At 53.6% G+C, this 18,208-nt stretch overlaps 4 protein-coding genes across 7 annotated transcripts; 1 reads left to right on the top strand and 3 right to left on the bottom strand.

Annotated features, from left to right (window-relative positions):
• The first annotated feature begins 533 nt into the window (after positions 1-533).
• On the top strand, positions 534-8,720 carry LOC110180169 (polyhomeotic-proximal chromatin protein). Of its 3 annotated transcripts, none has more exons than XM_086837509.1 (5): positions 534-1,005; positions 2,826-4,453; positions 4,524-4,995; positions 5,061-6,901; positions 6,973-8,720. In XM_086837509.1, the coding sequence occupies exons 2-5, from the start codon at positions 3,370-3,372 to the stop codon at positions 7,770-7,772; spliced, it is 4,197 nt and encodes a 1,398-aa protein (XP_086693635.1). In that variant the 5' UTR covers positions 534-1,005; positions 2,826-3,369; the 3' UTR covers positions 7,773-8,720. The 3 variants fall into 3 exon arrangements, with proteins under 3 accessions (XP_086693635.1, XP_086693634.1, XP_020803487.2); XM_020947828.2 differs by lacking the exon at positions 534-1,005 and adding an exon at positions 1,899-2,743; XM_086837508.1 differs by lacking the exon at positions 534-1,005 and having other exon boundaries at positions 1,085-4,453.
• A 581-nt stretch (positions 8,721-9,301) lies between these two features.
• LOC110180160 (uncharacterized) lies at positions 9,302-18,174 on the bottom strand. Its single transcript, XM_086837432.1, is given in 16 exon segments — positions 9,302-10,068; positions 10,141-11,649; positions 11,735-11,849; positions 11,995-12,076; positions 12,520-12,703; positions 12,945-13,038; positions 13,116-13,408; positions 13,535-13,832; positions 14,201-14,365; positions 14,787-14,923; positions 15,165-15,258; positions 15,336-15,686; positions 15,751-15,829; positions 15,831-15,962; positions 15,964-16,090; positions 17,730-18,174. Coding segments are annotated over 16 exon segments (4,290 nt in total). The 5' UTR covers positions 17,866-18,174; the 3' UTR covers positions 9,302-9,574.
• Positions 11,960-13,089, bottom strand: LOC147642985 (protein crooked neck-like). Its single transcript, XM_086837516.1, has 2 exons — positions 12,520-13,089; positions 11,960-12,431 (listed from the first exon to the last, which is right to left on the bottom strand). The coding sequence occupies exon 2, from the start codon at positions 12,414-12,416 to the stop codon at positions 12,102-12,104; it is 315 nt and encodes a 104-aa protein (XP_086693642.1). The 5' UTR covers positions 12,417-12,431; positions 12,520-13,089; the 3' UTR covers positions 11,960-12,101.
• Positions 13,736-15,756, bottom strand: LOC147642986 (protein crooked neck-like). 2 transcript variants are annotated; one of them, XM_086837518.1, is made up of 3 exons: positions 14,740-14,960; positions 13,941-14,665; positions 13,736-13,870 (listed from the first exon to the last, which is right to left on the bottom strand). In XM_086837518.1, the coding sequence occupies exon 2, from the start codon at positions 14,648-14,650 to the stop codon at positions 14,390-14,392; it is 261 nt and encodes an 86-aa protein (XP_086693644.1). In that variant the 5' UTR covers positions 14,651-14,665; positions 14,740-14,960; the 3' UTR covers positions 13,736-13,870; positions 13,941-14,389. The 2 variants fall into 2 exon arrangements, with proteins under 2 accessions (XP_086693644.1, XP_086693643.1); XM_086837517.1 differs by having other exon boundaries at positions 13,941-15,756.
• Positions 18,175-18,208: the final 34 nt, after the last annotated feature.

The raw sequence follows: 18,208 nt of genomic DNA on the forward strand, positions 1-18,208 counted from the left end.
AGCTGATCCGATCTGAACAGTACAGCAGGAGGGTGGGAAAAGGAATGCGAATGAAAATGGAAATGGAAGGAGGAGGGCGACGTCCAGGTAGGTTGTTAACTGTGGTGGTGGAATGAAAAAAGAAGATGAAGTATAGCAACAATCGGGCGGTAGACATTCGAGTGTACAGACACAGAAAACTGGATTCGGTCGTGTGTTGAAGGGGAAGTAAGAGGGGGCCGATCAGTCGGGGTGGTTGAAACACAGGCACACACACACATGCCCGCCAGCTGTAGCCTCGACTCTTGCTTTTTTTTCTTTTGCTTGCTACACTGCTGCCGTTCCTTTCCAACCCCAAGCGCGCAGAGGACATCCCGCTCGCACTTCTGCTCCGATGAGCGCTGCCCCTAGTACCGTCGCACTCGCACCCGCACATTTCAGTATAGAGAAAAGTTATCGCCTGCGCTCGAGTGCGAGAGAAACTGGTTGCTTTTTCCCATGCCCAGCTGCCCCGCAAAAGCAGCACCAACACCAACACCAACACATGCGCACTTCATTTTGTTTCGACGCTCGACGTAGAGTTGTCGCTGTGTCGCGCGGTTCAGTCAGAAATTGAACTTGGTTGTGTGCGGTTCTTGCGCTCTGAGTTCGCGTGCATGTGTGTGAACGAACGGAAAAAAGTCTCGCGTTGACGCGACGCACACACACCCTCGCCCTGGCGGCCAGTTAACATTGTATTTATTAACTTTTTTTTATGCGATAACTGCATATCGCTGCGGTGATAACCAGTGTTTAGTGAATGCGATTCCGCAATACTCAATGAAAATGAGAAGAACAGCAAAAGAAACCGAAATCTTGGCGACGCTGCCGACGTAAGCAGCTCGCAGGAAAGTGTATCGAGTGAATTGTGCGGCCTGGAATAAAAACAAAGCGGAGAAGAAAGAAGAAACAAGAGGAAAAGAAAACAAATTAATGCTGTGCGGCGTCTAGAGTTGTCGTTGTCGCTGCGTTTGGACGTTGTTTTATGTAAGATCGCGTGCACAGGTGCCTCATGGCCTCACTTATTAAATGCACACATTAGTTAGAAGAAAAGAAATGGGGGGAAAACTGAATGGAGGAGAAAACATATTTTCGAGACGCCGCAACTGCTGCCGCCGCCGCTGTGACATCGGCGCATGCTCGCTGCCGCCTGTTTTTTTGCCTCGCATTGTTGTCATTCCCCTCGACCTCTCTGCCTTTTCCTCATTCGTCTCTCCCTCTGACTCTTCCGCTTATTCGGTCTCCGCTTCCCATGCTTCTTGCAACTCAATTTTGGTTGAAGGGAAAATCAAATTGATGATGGCTTTGGCATTGTTGTAAGCAGTCTGCCGCCACACAAAAACGCACACCACCAAACGGACCAACACACAGAAACATTACTCGCATAAATGGAATGTTAAAAGAGGGAAACAAGAAGACACTAAAATAAAAAATCACTCGCACAGTGGAAAGAAACCAGTCTTTATGTTGCAAGCTAAAGATGCTGCATGTTGCTCGATTCCGATTTCCCCTCTCCACCATTCCCGTTCCGGATCCGCATCCGATTTCGAGTAGAACACAATCCTACCCACTGGCAGCAGCCACCCCCGGGGTCTGGCAATCAACCCCGTTGTTAAGCCGCCCCCGCCGACTGCCACCCCTGATAGAGTTTGTCCAACCGAAGGGAAAAAATAGTAACCCAAACCTTGCCAGGATTAGTGGAGAGGGGGAGAGCGTAACCAAAACCGTAACCATTTGTTACTCTCGGACATTTAGTAGCAACTGGCAGGATTTCTCGTCTCGGACGTAGGTCTTTGAACCTTTCTCCATGGAGACCCAGACCATTCTCCACTTCCACTCTCCATTTCCACGGTCCTTATCACAGTTACTCGCAACTTTTGGTTTTTTTTTTTGGCCAGCGGCAAGAGACAATCCATAAATAAAGGTCGTCTCGCTTACTCCCACTCCAAGTGCGGCTCCGGCTGCTTCTGCATCTCCCCCCTCCAGTTCAAAGGACAAGGACGGGCGGATGGGCAGAGAGCAGGATAGATAGCAATGCTGTGAGCGGCTGCAACAACTAAAAATAGAAGTTGGGGAAGACAGGCAACAACTCTGACAAGTGACCCCATTTAAATGCAACAAAATATATATACATGTATATAAATGAAACAATTGCATTGCACACATGCAAAACAGTGCAATCTTACTAGGTCACAGCCCATTCTTAACTTGGGATACATACATACGTACACATGTGTGTTCGTTCGAAAGGAACTGTTATTTACAGCATAACTTAGAACAGAAGAACAGTTAGAACTATATAAAAGCTCATATCAAACAATATCCACCGTTAAAGTTTTAAACTGTGTGTGAATGATTCCCGAAATGGAGTGCTTTTCGTTCCATCTCACTTTTTCGTCTCGACTTTGTTTTCGTTTTCGGTTTCTTTGCCGCCTTTGGGCAGCGACTGCAATATACGATCCCGTCTTTGTCTTTCTCAATGATTGCTCCTCTCTTTTCCACCTTCGTATTTCGTTCGCCTTCAGGAGTAGAGTGCATTGCTAATCTCTTTAGTGCTCTTACACTCTCTCTCCATTCGAATCGCACGCTCCTGCTGCTTTGATCTCAGCTGGGAGAACTGCCAACCTGTTTGCATGGCTTTCTCGTATTTTTAGTTGCAGCTGCAGTTATAGAAAAAAATAAAAAAGAACATGAAGCATGGCCCACGCAATCAAAAGTGTCCCAAGTCTGTCTGCCCTTGGTGTTCGTGCCTTGCCACAATGTTTACTGATCGTTTACCGCCTCTTCTTCTATCTCTATTCCTTCAGAGCGGGCACGGAAAGAGAAACATTGCCCAACAGCATCACAACACCTAGATCATCATCCATATCATCAACGGCATTCACATCCGCATCTCCGGGAGGCACTAACCCACTAGTAAAGGACACCTCGAAGTTGGGGGAGGACAGCCAGAGATCTCTGAAGTGCTTGGAGACGCTTGCTCAGAAAACAGGCATCTGCTTCGACGAGGATTTCGCTAGTTCGTCGCCTACCCAATCGCCCAGCAGCCAAACACGTGGAACAGCCGGCACACCGCCCATTAAACAGCGCCGCCATCCGCTCCTGCCGATCAAAGCCAATTCACCAAGGACTCCCATCTCGTCGAGACGCGGCCGCACGCTGGAGAAGTCACAGAGCCCTGCCCAACAGGTGGCAGCCGCCGCCACGGTGCCGCTGCAGATCTCTCCGGAGCAGCTCCAGCAGCTTTACAATCCCTACGCCATCCAGGTGAAGCAAGAGTTCCCCACGCATACAACGGGAGCGGGCACGGAGCTGAAGCATGCGACCAATATCCTCGATGTGCAACAGCAGATGCAGCTGCAGCAGCAGCTCTCCGATGCCAACGGAGCCGGAGGAGCTGCTGGAGCCACAGGAGTGGCGGGAGGCGCACCAAGTCCTGCCAATGCCCAACAGACGCAGCAGCAGCACTCGACGGCCATCAGCACCATGTCCCCGATGCAGCTTGCGGCGGCTACCGGAGGAGTGGGCGGTGATTGGGGGCAAGGCAGGACGGTGCAACTGATGCAGCCCTCGACCAGCTTCCTGTATCCGCAGATGATCGTGTCCGGTAATCTGCTGCATCCTGGCGGCCTTGGCCAGCAGCCCATCCAGGTGATTACCGCCGGCAAGCCCTTCCAGGGCAATGCGCCTCAGATGATCACCACCACGACGCAAAACGCCAAGCAGATGATCGGGGGACAGACGCAGTTCGCTGGAGGCACCTATGCCTCGTGCCTGCCCTCCAACCACAACCAGTCGCCACAGACGCTGCTCATCTCGCCGGTGAATGTGATCTCGCACTCGCCACAGCAGCAGCAGAACCTGCTTCAGTCGATGGCGGCTGCAGCCCAGCAACAGCAGCAGCAGCAGCAACAGCTGACACAACAGCAGCAACAACAGCAGCAGCAGATTACTCAGCAGCAGCAACAGCAGCAGCAGCTCACGGCGGCCCTCGCGAAGGTGGGCGTGGATGCGCAGGGCAAGTTGGCCCAGAAGGTGGTCCAGAAGGTGACCACCACCAGTAGCACGGTGCAGGCAGCGACGGCAGGCGGAGCAGCAGCCACGGCAGCCCAGGCCCAGCAGGTGCAACAGGTCCAGCAACAGCAGCAGCAGCAGACTACGCAGACCACCCAGCAATGCGTTCAAGTCTCGCAGTCGACGTTGCCCGTGGGCGTGGGAGTAACCCAGGCTGGCCAGTCTGTTCAGTCAGTTCAGGCCGCCCAGCTGTTGAACGCCGGACAGGCGCAGCAGATGCAGATCCCCTGGTTTTGGCAAAATGCGGCTGGACTGCAGTCCTTCGGCTCGAACCAGATCATCCTGAGGGGCCAGCCAGACGGAACCTCGGGCATGTTTATCCAGCAACCGGCCACGCAGACCCTGCAGACGCAGCAGAACCGTAAGTCACCCTATACTAGTATTCATTTCCATCTGGTCCTAATTATGCGTGCTTTCCTTTGTTTCCTCAGAGATTATCCAGTGCAATGTGACCCAGACGCCCCCTAAGGCTCGCACCCAACTGGACGCACTTGCCCCGAAGCAGCAGCAACAGCAGCAGCAGGCGGGAACTGCCAACCAGACACAGCAGCAACAGCAGCAGCAGCAGCAGCAGTTGGCGGTAGCCACGGCTCAGTTGCAACAGCAGCAGCAACAACTCACGGCAGCGGCTCTGCAACGCCCTGGAGCCCCGATCCTACCCCACAATGGCACCCAGGTGCGTCCGGCCAGCTCGGTGTCCACGCAGACTGCCCAGAACCAGAGCTTGCTGAAGGGCAAGATGCGCACCAAGCAGCAGCCGGTGCGACCTGCCTTGTCTGCCCTGAAGACGGAGAACGGCCAGTTGGCGGGTCAGAACAAGGTGGTGGGTCACATGGCCACCGTGCAGCAGCAACAGCAGGCGACGGCGAATCTCCAGCAAGTGGTAAACTCGGCGGGCAACAAGTGAGTAATCTGAGACACCTTGGGCCAGATCATGGAGCTAACTGATTACCTATGTATAATTACAGAATGGTTGTGATGAGCACGACGGGCACTCCCATTACCCTCCAGAACGGACAGACTCTTCACGCACCCACAGCGGGAGTGGACAAACAGCAGCAACAACAGCAGCAGCAATTGCAGCTGATTCAGAAGCAGCAGTTTCTGCAACAGCAAATGTTCCAGCAGCAGATCGCTGCCCTCCAGATGCAGCAGCAGGCGGCAGCTCAGGCCCAACAGCAGCAGCAGCAACAACAAGTCACCCAACAGCAGCAGCAGCAAGTGACCGCCCAGCAACAGCAGGCGGTGGCGCAGGCTCAGCAGCAACAGAGGGAACAGCAGCAGCAGCAGCAGCAAGTGGCCCAATCCCAGGCGCAGGCGCAACAGCAGCAGGCGCTTGCCAACGCCACTCAGCAAATCCTACAGGTGGCCCCAAACACCTTCATCACCTCGCACCAGCAACAGCAGCAGCAACTGCATAACCAACTGATCCAGCAGCAACTGCAGCAACAGGTGCAGGCGCATGTCCAGGCGCAGGCCCAGGCGCAGCAGCAACAGCAGCAGCAGCAACAGCAGCAGCAGCAACAACAGCAGCAACAACAACAGCAGCAGCAGCAGCGGGAGCAACAACAGAACATCATCCAGCAGATTGTTGTGTCAGGCGGAACGACTCCTCAGCAGCAACAGCAGAACACGGGGCAGCTCCAACTGAGCAGCGTGCCCTTCACGGTGTCTTCGACCACGACGCCAGCCGGAATAGCCACCTCCAGTGCCCTGCAGGCGGCTCTCTCCGCCTCCGGCGCCATATTCCAGACTGCCAAGCCTGGCACTTGCAGCTCATCACTGCCCACTAGCAGTGTGGTGACCATAACCAACCAGAGCTCGGCTCCTCTGGTCACCAGCAGTACGGTGGCTAGTCTCCAGCAGGCACAAGCTCAAGCCCAGCTCCAACAGCAGCAGCAGCAGTTGATCACCACCGCCATGGCAGTAGCCTCTCAGCAGCAGCAGCAGCAGCAGCAACAACAACAGCAGGGACCACCCTCCCTGACAGCCACGACGCCCTCGCCCACCACGAATCCCATCCTGGCCATGACCTCCATGATGAATGCCACAGTGGGGCACCTGTCAAGCGCTCCACCCGTCACAGTCTCTGTAACCAGCACCGCAGTCACTCCATCGCCGGGCCAATTGGTGACCCTCAGTAGTGCCAGCACGCCCACCAAGGAGACGCCTTCGAAGACGGCCACCCTTGTGCCCATTGGCTCGCCCGTGACGCCCGCAGCGCTCCCAACTCAGGACAGAAGCGCGACGCCGAAATCCTCAACACCAGCCAATGTGAGTGCATCCGCGGAGGCCAGCAGTTCCACCGGCGAGGCCCTGCCCAACGGAGAAGCTACTGAGGCGGCGTCTACGCCGGTGAGGGCTGCCACCACACCCACCAGCAAGCAAAGCAACACGGTGCAGCCCACGGGCAGCAGCGGCACCACACCCAGCACCACTACCACACCCAGTGGTAAGGAAGAGACCAAGGTGGCAAGCTCCATCAACTCTAGCGCCGCCACAACGCCTACCACGACGAAGACGGTCAGCAATGGGATCGGAACGGGGAGGAGCACAGCGTGCACCACGGGTAGCACTACTGTGACCACCACCACCTGCAGCACTACCACCACAACCTGCAGCAGTGCGACCAGTACAACCACCACGACGACGAGCAGCAGCAATGGTGCGAAGGATCTGCCCAAGGCGATGATTAAGCCAAATGTTCTGACCCACGTAATCGATGGCTTCATCATCCAGGAGGCGAACGAACCTTTTCCGGTCACGAGGCAGCGCTATGCGGACAAGGACGTCGCCGATGAGCCGCCCAGTGAGTACCTCAATCACACACTACGGTTTGCAACTGTGTTAATCTCCATTTTTCCCATCTTCATCCTGCAGAGAAAAAGGCGGCCATGCAGGAGGACATGAAGCCCAGTGGAATAGCGTCCGCTCCAGCCTCCGACATGGTGGCCTGCGAGCAGTGCGGCAAACTGGAGCACAAGACGAAGCTCAAGCGGAAGCGATTCTGCTCGCCGGGATGCGCAAGGCAGGCGAAGAATGGCATTGGAGTGGTAGGAGTGGAGACCGGGGAGACCAACGGTCTAGGAACCGGCGGAATCGTTGGAGTGGACGCTATGGCGTTGGTAGACAAGCTGGACGAGGCCATGGCCAAGGAGAAGATGCAGACAGAGGCCCTGCAGGCTCTGTCCGAGCCCCTGCCCATTCTGGCTGCTCCAACGGAAGTTCTACCACCAGTTTCCCTGCCTGTGCTGGCAACCGGCATTCCGACCCCTGTTCCACTTGCACTTCCACTGCCGATGCCGCTGGGACTGCCGTTGCCAGTAGCTATATCTGCTCCAGCCCCACTGCCAGCAGTTATTCCTGCCGCGGCACCCGCAAGCTCCAGCGTAAACGGATCGGATCGCTCGCCCATTAGTAGCTGGAGCGTGGAGGAGGTCAGCAACTTTATCCGGGAACTGCCAGGTTGCCAGGACTACGTGGACGACTTTATTCAGCAGGAGATCGACGGCCAAGCTCTTCTGCTGCTTAAGGAAAACCATTTGGTGCATGCCATGGGTATGAAACTGGGACCAGCACTCAAGATCGTAGCTAAGGTGGAGTCAATGAAGGAGGTGTCACCCCCTGCTGATGGCAAGGAGACCGCCGCAGCATCTACGATAACGGCAGGAGCGCAATAGTGTCGGCGAGATGAGGCAGACGAAATAATGCTATCACCATCGTATTCGATCACCCCTCCACCTTATTCACCGGTGGGACCGGTGCCAGAGAGCCACACCAAGCCACAATCGACAGCATCCGGTTCTGCCAGCACTCCGCCGGAGTCCGAGGACAGCAGTGGCGGCAGCCACCTGTGCTTCGATTTGACGACGCGCCTCTGCCACGACCTCAAGCTGGAGGAGGAGCAATAGCTCTGGACCTGCTCTAACCTGGTCTGCCGCCGTCGTCCAAGGAGAATCATTTTCTGACCCTGGGCGAACCGAAGCAAAACGAAGCAAGTTAACCGGATTAGTTGGTCTTCTCGTAGCTAAAGCCATACCCGCCACATGTAAGATAAAGCATAGACTGCTCTCCCGGTCACCAACCACCAATCATCATCTCTGTACAGACATGAACACCAACTTTTTATTGAAACGGTGTTTGGCATTTCATTATACATTAAGAAATCATTGGATTTATAGACCCATTTCTTCATTCATTGCTTCATATTGTAAATTCTTTTTTAAATGCAAAAATATGGAAGATATTGTAATTATATTTAGCAGTGGAGTCGCACTATTAGGTGTAAGCTGAAATTATATATATGTACTTGAATTGTTAGCATTATGACCTGAGCCTGAAGTAAGTCCTCAGCGAAACTGAATTGTATAAAAATAGACACTTAATTTAATCTGTAAGTCAAACTGATTATATATAGCTAAGCAGCTAATTTATAAACTAATGTAGGCAGAGATGTAGGAATGACGCATATTTACATACCGTGTTCACCACATAATTATATATATATATATAAGTTTTTTTTTTAAAGTTCCATGTGTATAATTTAAAAAAAAATTTTTTTTTGCTATTGCTAAATGAAATTTAAAAAAGAAATCACTGCATAGTGTTTCATAGATGTGAAAATGGAATTTTAAATGAGTTTTCTTTTGGGAGGTTTGTTTATTGTTGCAGTAATTTTTGTTGTAATTTTGTTGTATTTTTTGTTGTTGTTGTTGTTGTAATTTTTGTTGTTGTTGTTGTTGTAATTTTTGTTGTTGTTGTTGTTGTAATTTTTGTTGTTGTTGTAATTTTTGTTGTTGTAATTTTTGTTGTTGTATTTTTGTTGTTGTTGTAATTGTTGTTGTTGTAATTGTTGTTGTTGTTGTAATTTTTGTTGTTGTTGTAATAGTAGAAGAGTTGTTTGTTTTTGTTGTAGGAAAAACAAGACTTCGGTCTCGACACTTTCAGTACAAAATCGCCGATTTCTGAATCTGAAGTACCAGGCGAACAGAAACCGCAGCAAGCTGATTAATTTTAGTGCACGAGGTGCAAATTAGAGTTGTCCGCTTAGCTATATTGTAGCAAAGCTTAAAGCTTGGAGCTTAAAGCTCAGATCTTAAATCTAGCTAGAAAATAGCTAGTTTGTCAACTCTATATATAAAAGTTTTTGTAGTGTGACCAGCTCATTTTCACACGCTTTTTTGAAGTGTGACCAGATCAAGTCCACTACTTTTGGCTCTCTTTATCGTAAGGTATTTATTTTGTGCTATCGTTATCGGTGTATATCGATATATCAAAATCAGCTGTTCTGTCAAGATCAGAACCGTAAAATTAAATGTTAGTTAATATCATATATTAAAACGTAGGAAGCGAGTGCAGACCGATGGTTTCTAACTTGCGCAACGCAAGTCATCAGCTTCCCCTGCACTTGGCACTAGCTGTGAGTACTTATACAATGCTCCACCGCTGGGACGTCTGCGTGGACAGATGGACTTCAACCGCTTCAACCAAAATATGATGAACTTCTATGCAGACAACCATAATTCCCAACTTGAACTTTTGTTGGGGCAGCCAGCAAGTCAGCAAATTCCAGCAAGGGCTCGGACAGAGCCTGCAGGGCATCTGTCTGCATCTTTTCCTTGGATATGGCCTCGTCCGGTGGAGCAGTCAGAATGGGCAGAGCGTCGGACAAAGAGTGCGGGGCATCTGTCTGCATCTTCTCCTCAGCCATGGCCTCGTCTAGGTTGTCTACCAACGCCATGGCGTCCACCCCAAAAATTCCGCCGGTTCCTAGGCTTTTGGTCTCCCCGGTCTCCACTCCTCCCACTCCAATGCCGTTCTTCGCCTGCCTTGCGCATCCCGGCGAGCAGAATCGCTTCCGCTTGAGCTTCGTCTTGTGCTCCAGTTTGCCGCACTGCTCGCAGGCCACCATGTCGGAGGCTGGAGCGGACGCTATTCCACTGGGCTTCATGTCCTCCTGCATGGCCGCCTTTTTCTCTGCAGGATGAAGATGAAAAAAATTGGAGATTAACACAGTTGCAAACCGTAGTGTGTGATTGAGGTACTCACTGGGCGGCTCATCGGCGACGTCCTTGTCCGCATAGCGCTGCCTCGTGACCGGAAAAGGTTCGTTCGCCTCCTGGATGATGAAGCCATCGATTACGTGGGTCAGAACATTTGGCTTAATCATCGCCTTGGGCAGATCCTTCGCACCATTGCTGCTGCTCGTCGTCGTGGTGGTTGTACTGGTCGCACTGCTGCAGGTTGTGGTGGTAGTGCTGCAGGTGGTGGTGGTCACAGTAGTGCTACCCGTGGTGCACGCTGTGCTCCTCCCCGTTCCGATCCCATTGCTGACCGTCTTCGTCGTGGTAGGCGTTGTGGCGGCGCTAGAGTTGATGGAGCTTGCCACCTTGGTCTCTTCCTTACCACTGGGTGTGGTTGTGGTGCTGGGTGTGGTGCCGCTGCTGCCCGTGGGCTGCACCGTGTTGCTTTGCTTGCTGGTGGGTGTGGTGGCAGCCCTCACCGGCGTAGACGCCGCCTCAGTAGCTTCTCCGTTGGGCAGGGCCTCGCCGGTGGAACTGCTGGCCTCCGCGGATGCACTCACATTGGCTGGTGTTGAGGATTTCGGCGTCGCGCTTCTGTCTTGAGTTGGGAGCGCTGCGGGCGTCACGGGCGAGCCAATGGGCACAAGGGTGGCCGTCTTCGAAGGCGTCTCCTTGGTGGGCGTGCTGGCACTACTGAGGGTCACCAATTGGCCCGGCGATGGAGTGACTGCGGTGCTGGTTACAGAGACTGTGACGGGTGGAGCGCTTGACAGGTGCCCCACTGTGGCATTCATCATGGAGGTCATGGCCAGGATGGGATTCGTGGTGGGCGAGGGCGTCGTGGCTGTCAGGGAGGGTGGTCCCTGCTGTTGTTGTTGCTGCTGCTGCTGCTGCTGCTGAGAGGCTACTGCCATGGCGGTGGTGATCAACTGCAGCTGCTGCTGTTGGAGCTGGGCTTGAGCTTGTGCCTGCTGGAGACTAGCCACCGTACTGCTGGTGACCAGAGGAGCCGAGCTCTGGTTGGTTATGGTCACCACACTGCTAGTGGGCAGTGATGAGCTGCAAGTGCCAGGCTTGGCGGTCTGGAATATGGCGCCGGAGGCGGAGAGAGCCGCCTGCAGGGCACTTGTTGCCCGCCGAGTTGACCACTTGCTGGAGATTCGCTGTCGCCTGCTGTTGCTGCTGCACGGTGGCCACGTGACCCAACTATGAACTGGCCGTTCTCCGTCTTCAGCGCAGACAAGGCAGGTCGCACCGGCTGCTGCTTGGTGCGCATCTTGCCCTTCAGCAAGCTCTGGTTCTGGGCAGTCTGTGTAGACACCGATCTGGCCGGACGCACTTGGGAGCCATTGTGGGGTACGATCGGGGCTCCAGGGCATTGCAGAGCAGCTGCCGTGAGTTGTTGCTGCAATGGTTACCGTCAACTGATGCTGTTGTGTCTGGTTGGCAGTTCCCGCCTGCTGCTGCTGTTGCTGCTGCTTCGGGGCAAGTGCGTCCAGTTGGGTGCGAGCCTTAAGGGGCGTCTGGGTCACATTTCACTGGAGAATCTCTGAGGAAACAAAGAAGAGCAAGCATAATTAGGACTAGATGGAAATGATTACTTGTATAGGGTGACTTACGGTTCTGCTGCGTTTGCAGGGTCTGCGTGGCCGGTTTCTGGATAAACATGCCCCAAGTTCCGTCTGTTTGGCTCCTCAGGATGATCTGGTTCGAGCCGAAGGACTGTAGTCCAGCCTTACGGCGAACTTTATCCATGTGACACAGTTCTTTGGTCCGAACTCCAGGAACTCCTCTTACAGCAGCCGACAGCGTTCGAACTCGCGCAACTAGATCTCCAGGCCGATGTAGGCGCGAAAGAGCTTTTTGTGCGGACGCATACAGATGGCCAGGCCAGGGCCTTTTGAGTCCGCTGCAGCTCCTTGTAGCTGATCTCGAACTGGGCGTAGAGCAGCCACAGCTTGCTGAATGTGAACTGCATGTGCGGCATCAGCTCCAGGCAGGCTTTGTGTATTTGGCGCGTGCGCTCCGCATCTTCAGCCTCCAGCTGCTTGTACAGCGTCGCCAGAAGTTCTTCTCGTTCGCTCGTACGTCTCGAGGATCTGGTCGCGCTCGCTCTCCGCCTCGATGAAGCGCAGGTAGTCGATTTTCGGCCACCTCCTCGTACTGGTACTTGCGCTTGGAAACGATCACGTCCTCGATGCCAGCCCGATTGCCGTACTTCTTCTCGTGTATGGTGTAGGCTTTAAATAGCTCCTGGCGGGCAGATGTCTGCCAGGCCTGCCGCTCTGGCTGCCACTCCATCCAGCGCTCAAATACCTGCAGCGCCCCCGGTATTATGGTAACGGCATTATGGTAACGGCATTATGGTAACGGCGCGATCCCACAGGTCGCAGGCATGGCTCACCTTTTGTTCTTTATCTCCATCTCAGCGTACTTTAGCCAGAGCGTAACGTCATGGTGCTTGTTGTCCAGCGACCGCTCCCAAATGGAGCGCGCCCGGTGGATCTCCTGCTGCTGCATATTTGCGCAAATTTGATCCAGTTGCTGACGACCACTCGGTTTTTGCGCAGTGTGACTGGCTCCGGCAGCTTATTGTGGGTGCAAATTAGATTTGTTCATTAAGCTATATTGTAGCAGAACTTTAAATCTAGCTAGAAAATAGCTAGTTTGTCAACCTTACATTTACAGCTTTTTGCAGCGTGACCAGCTCGATTTTCACAAGCTTTTTAAAGTGTGACCAGCTCATTTCCACTACTTTTATACCTTTTGATTTTGTGCTATCGTTATCGATGTATATCGATATTTGAAAATCAGCCATCGATCAGCTACGTAGGTCGGCACGTATGGCCATCGCGTTGGGCAGATCCTGCTCGTCGTCGTGGTGGTTGTACTGGTCGCACTGCTGCAGGTTGTGGTGGTAGTGCTGCATGTGGTGGTGGTCGCAGTAGTGCTACCCGTGGTGCACGCTGTGCTCCTCCCCGTTCCGATCCCATTGAAGACCGTCTTCGTTGTGGTGGGCGTTGTGGCGGCGCTAGAGTTGATGGAGCTTGCCATCTTGGTCTTTTCCTTACCACTGGGTGTGGTTGTGGTGCTGGATGTGGTGCCGCTGCTGCCCGTGTTGCTTTGCTTGCTGGTGGGTGTGGTGGCAGCCCTCACCGGAGGCGGAGAGAGCCGCCTGCAGGGCACTGAGGTGGCTATCCCGGCTGGCGTCGTTGTCGAAGACACCGTGAAGGGCACGCTGCTCACTTGCAGCTGCCCCGTGTTCTGCTGTTGCTGCTGAGGAGTCCTTCCGCCTGACACAACAATCTGCTGGATGATATTCTGTTGTTGCTCCCACTGCTGCTGCTGTTGCTGCTATGCCTGGGCCTGCACCTGTTGCTGCAGGTGCTATCTGGCCCTAGGGGTTTCAAATTACTCACTTGTTGCCCGCCGAGTTGACCACTTGCTGGAGATTCGCTGTCGCCTGCTGTTGCTGCTGCACGGTGGCCACGTGACTTGCCCTTCATCAAGCACTGGTTCTGGGTAGTCTGTGTAGACACCGATCTGGCCGGACGCACTTGGGAACCATTGTGGGGTAGGATCGGGGCTCCAGGGCGTTGCAGAGCAGCTGCCGTGAGTTGTTGCTGCAATGGCTACCGTCAACTGATGCTGTTGTGTCTGGTTGGCAGTTCCCGCCTGCTGCTGCTTCGGGGCAAGTGCGTCCAGTTGGGTGCGAGCCTTAGGGGGCGTCTGGGTCACATTTCACTGGAGAATCTCTGAGGAAACAAAGAAGAGCAAGCATAATTAGGACCAGATGGAAATGATTACTTGTATAGGGTGACTTACGGTTCTGCTGCGTTTGCAGGGTCTGCGTGGCCGGTTTCTGGATAAACATGCCCCAAGTTCCGTCTGTTTGGCTCCTCAGGATGATCTGGTTCGAGCCGAAGGACTGTAGTCCAGCCTTACGGCGAACTTTATCCATGTGACACAGTTCTCTGGTCCGAACTCCAGGAACTCCTCTTACAGCAGCCGACAGCGTTCGAACTCGCGCAACTAGATCTCCAGGCCGATGTAGGCGCGAAAGAGCTTTTTGTGCGGACGCATACAGATGGCCAGGCCAGGGCCTTTTGAGTCCGCTGCAGCTCCTTGTAGCTGATCTCGAACTGGGCGTAGAGCAGCCACAGCTTGCTGAATGTGAACTGCATGTGCGGCATCAGCTCCAGGCAGGCTTTGTGTATTTGGCGCGTGCGCTCCGCATCTTCAGCCTCCAGCTGCTTGTACAGCGCGTAGTTGATTCACAGATTGATGTTGCGTCGCCAGAAGTTCTTCTCGTTCGCTCGTACGTCTCGAGGATCTGGTCGCGCTCGCTCTCCGCCTCGATGAAGCGCAGGTAGTCGATTTTCGGCCACCTCCTCGTACTGGTACTTGCGCTTGGAAACGATCACGTCCTCGATGCCAGCCCGATTGCCGTACTTCTTCTCGTGTATGGTGTAGGCCTTAAATAGCTCCTGGCGGGCAGATGTCTGCCAGGCCTGCCGCTCTGGCTGCCACTCCATCCAGCGCTCAAATACCTGCAGCGCCCCCGGTATTATGGTAACGGCATTATGGTAACGGCGCGATCCCACAGGTCGCAGGCATGGCTCACCTTTTGTTCTTTATCTCCATCTCAGCGTACTTTAGCCAGAGCGTAACGTCATGGTGCTTGTTGTCCAGCGACCGCTCCCAAATGGAGCGCGCCCGGTGGATCTCCTGCTGCTGCATATTTGCGCAAATTTGATCCAGTTGCTGACGACCACTCGGTTTTTGCGCAGTGTGACTGGCTCCGGCAGCTTATTGTGGGTGCAAATTAGATTTGTTCATTAAGCTATATTGTAGCAGAACTTTAAATCTAGCTAGAAAATAGCTAGTTTGTCAACCTTACATTTACAGCTTTTTGCAGCGTGACCAGCTCGATTTTCACAAGCTTTTTAAAGTGTGACCAGCTCATTTCCACTACTTTTATACCTTTTGATTTTGTGCTATCGTTATCGATGTATATCGATATTTGAAAATCAGCCATCGATCAGCTACGTAGGTCGGCACGTATGGCCATCGCGTTGGGCAGATCCTGCTCGTCGTCGTGGTGGTTGTACTGGTCGCACTGCTGCAGGTTGTGGTGGTAGTGCTGCATGTGGTGGTGGTCGCAGTAGTGCTACCCGTGGTGCACGCTGTGCTCCTCCCCGTTCGGATCCCATTGAAGACCGTCTTCGTTGTGGTGGGCGTTGTGGCGGCGCTAGAGTTGATGGAGCTTGCCATCTTGGTCTTTTCCTTACCACTGGGTGTGGTTGTGGTGCTGGATGTGGTGCCGCTGCTGCCCGTGTTGCTTTGCTTGCTGGTGGGTGTGGTGGCAGCCCTCACCGGAGGCGGAGAGAGCCGCCTGCAGGGCACTGAGGTGGCTATCCCGGCTGGCGTCGTTGTCGAAGACACCGTGAAGGGCACGCTGCTCACTTGCAGCTGCCCCGTGTTCTGCTGTTGCTGCTGAGGAGTCCTTCCGCCTGACACAACAATCTGCTGGATGATATTCTGTTGTTGCTCCCACTGCTGCTGCTGTTGCTGCTATGCCTGGGCCTGCACCTGTTGCTGCAGGTGCTATCTGGCCCTAGGGGTTTCAAATTACTCACTTGTTGCCCGCCGAGTTGACCACTTGCTGGAGATTCGCTGTCGCCTGCTGTTGCTGCTGCACGGTGGCCACGTGACTTGCCCTTCATCAAGCACTGGTTCTGGGTAGTCTGTGTAGACACCGATCTGGCCGGACGCACTTGGGAACCATTGTGGGGTAGGATCGGGGCTCCAGGGCGTTGCAGAGCAGCTGCCGTGAGTTGTTGCTGCAATGGCTACCGTCAACTGATGCTGTTGTGTCTGGTTGGCAGTTCCCGCCTGCTGCTGCTTCGGGGCAAGTGCGTCCAGTTGGGTGCGAGCCTTAGGGGGCGTCTGGGTCACATTTCACTGGAGAATCTCTGAGGAAACAAAGAAGAGCAAGCATAATTAGGACCAGATGGAAATGATTACTTGTATAGGGTGACTTACGGTTCTGCTGCGTTTGCAGGGTCTGCGTGGCCGGTTTCTGGATAAACATGCCCCAAGTTCCGTCTGTTTGGCTCCTCAGGATGATCTGGTTCGAGCCGAAGGACTGTAGTCCAGCCTTACGGCGAACTTTATCCATGTGACACAGTTCTCTGGTCCGAACTCCAGGAACTCCTCTTACAGCAGCCGACAGCGTTCGAACTCGCGCAACTAGATCTCCAGGCCGATGTAGGCGCGAAAGAGCTTTTTGTGCGGACGCATACAGATGGCCAGGCCAGGGCCTTTTGAGTCCGCTGCAGCTCCTTGTAGCTGATCTTGAACTGGGCGTAGAGCAGCCACAGCTTGCTGAATGTGAACTGCATGTGCGGCATCAGCTCCAGGCAGGCTTTGTGTATTTGGCGCGTGCGCTCCGCATCTTCAGCCTCCAGCTGCTTGTACAGCGCGTAGTTGATTCACAGATTGATGTTGCGTCGCCAGAAGTTCTTCTCGTTCGCTCGTACGTCTCGAGGATCTGGTCGCGCTCGCTCTCCGCCTCGATGAAGCGCAGGTAGTCGATTTTCGGCCACCTCCTCGTACTGGTACTTGCGCTTGGAAACGATCACGTCCTCGATGCCAGCCCGATTGCCGTACTTCTTCTCGTGTATGGTGTAGGCCTTAAATAGCTCCTGGCGGGCAGATGTCTGCCAGGCCTGCCGCTCTGGCTGCCACTCCATCCAGCGCTCAAATACCTGCAGCGCCCCCGGTATTATGGTAACGGTATTATGGTAACGGCATTATGGTAACGGCATTATGGTAACGGCATTATGGTAACGGCGCGATCCCACAGGTCGCAGGCATGGCTCACCTTTTGTTCTTTATCTCCATCTCAGCGTACTTTAGCCAGAGCGTAACGTCATGGTGCTTGTTGTCCAGCGACCGCTCCCAAATGGAGCGCGCCCGGTGGATCTCCTGCTGCTGCATATTTGCGCAAATTTGATCCAGTTGCTGACGACCACTCGGTTTTTGCGCAGTGTGACTGGCTCCGGCAGCTTATTGTGGGTGCAAATTAGATTTGTTCATTAAGCTATATTGTAGCAGAACTTTAAATCTAGCTAGAAAATAGCTAGTTTGTCAACCTTACATTTACAGCTTTTTGCAGCGTGACCAGCTCGATTTTCACAAGCTTTTTAAAGTGTGACCAGCTCATTTCCACTACTTTTATACCTTTTGATTTTGTGCTATCGTTATCGATGTATATCGATATTTGAAAATCAGCCATCGATCAGCTACGTAGGTCGGCACGTATGGCCATCGCGTTGGGCAGATCCTGCTCGTCGTCGTGGTGGTTGTACTGGTCGCACTGCTGCAGGTCGTGGTGGTAGTGCTGCATGTGGTGGTGGTCGCAGTAGTGCTACCCGTGATGCACGCTGTGCTCCGTCGCCTGTTGTTGCTGCTGCACGGTGGCCACGTGCGTCCAGTTGGGTGCGAGCCTTACATCTGGGGCACATTTCACTGGAGAATCTCTGAGGAAACAAAGAAGAGCAAGCATAATTAGGACCAGATGGAAATGATTACTTGTATAGGGTGACTTACGGTTCTGCTGCGTTTGCAGGGTCTGCGTGGCCGGTTTCTGGATAAACATGCCCGAGGTTCCGTCTGGTTGGCCCCTCAGGATGATCTGGTTCGAGCCGAAGGACTGCAGTCCAACCTTACGGCGAACTTTATCCATGTGACACAGTTCTCTGGTCCGAACTCCAGGAACTCCTCTTACAGCAGCCGACAGCGTTCGAACTCGCGCAACTAGATCTCCAGGCCGATGTAGGCGCAAAAGAGCTTTTTGTGCGAACGCATACCGATGGCCAGGCCAGGGCCTTTTGAGTCCGCTGCAGGTCCTTGTAGCTGATCTTGAATTGGGCGTAGAGCAGCCACAGCTTGCTGAATGTGAACTGCATGTGCGGCGTCAGCTCCAGGCAGCTTTTATAAATTTGGCTCGTGCGCTCCACATCTTCAACCTCCAGCTCCTCGTACAACGCGTAGTTGATCCACACGGTTCTTGCGCAGTGTGACCGGCT

This window comes from Drosophila serrata, unplaced genomic scaffold (assembly GCF_035046125.1).
Source record: "Drosophila serrata isolate PLE 108 unplaced genomic scaffold, ASM3504612v1 contig_310, whole genome shotgun sequence".
In the NCBI taxonomy this organism is placed as follows: Eukaryota; Metazoa; Arthropoda; class Insecta; order Diptera; family Drosophilidae; genus Drosophila; species Drosophila serrata.

Excerpts from the sequence above, each read along its gene's own strand:
- LOC110180169 (XM_086837508.1), top strand. The coding sequence starts at position 2,716 with ATGGCCCACGCAATCAAAAGTGTCCCAAGTCTGTCTGCCCTTGGTGTT. Across the intron at positions 4,996-5,060 it reads GTAAACTCGGCGGGCAACAA|AATGGTTGTGATGAGCACGA; the intron begins GTGAGTAATCTG and ends GTATAATTACAG. Across the intron at positions 6,902-6,972 it reads CGTCGCCGATGAGCCGCCCA|AGAAAAAGGCGGCCATGCAG; the intron begins GTGAGTACCTCA and ends TTCATCCTGCAG.
- LOC147642985 (XM_086837516.1), bottom strand. The coding sequence starts at position 12,416 with ATGGAGTGGCAGCCAGAGCGGCAGGCCTGGCAGACATCTGCCCGCCAG.
- LOC147642986 (XM_086837517.1), bottom strand. The coding sequence starts at position 14,650 with ATGGAGTGGCAGCCAGAGCGGCAGGCCTGGCAGACATCTGCCCGCCAG.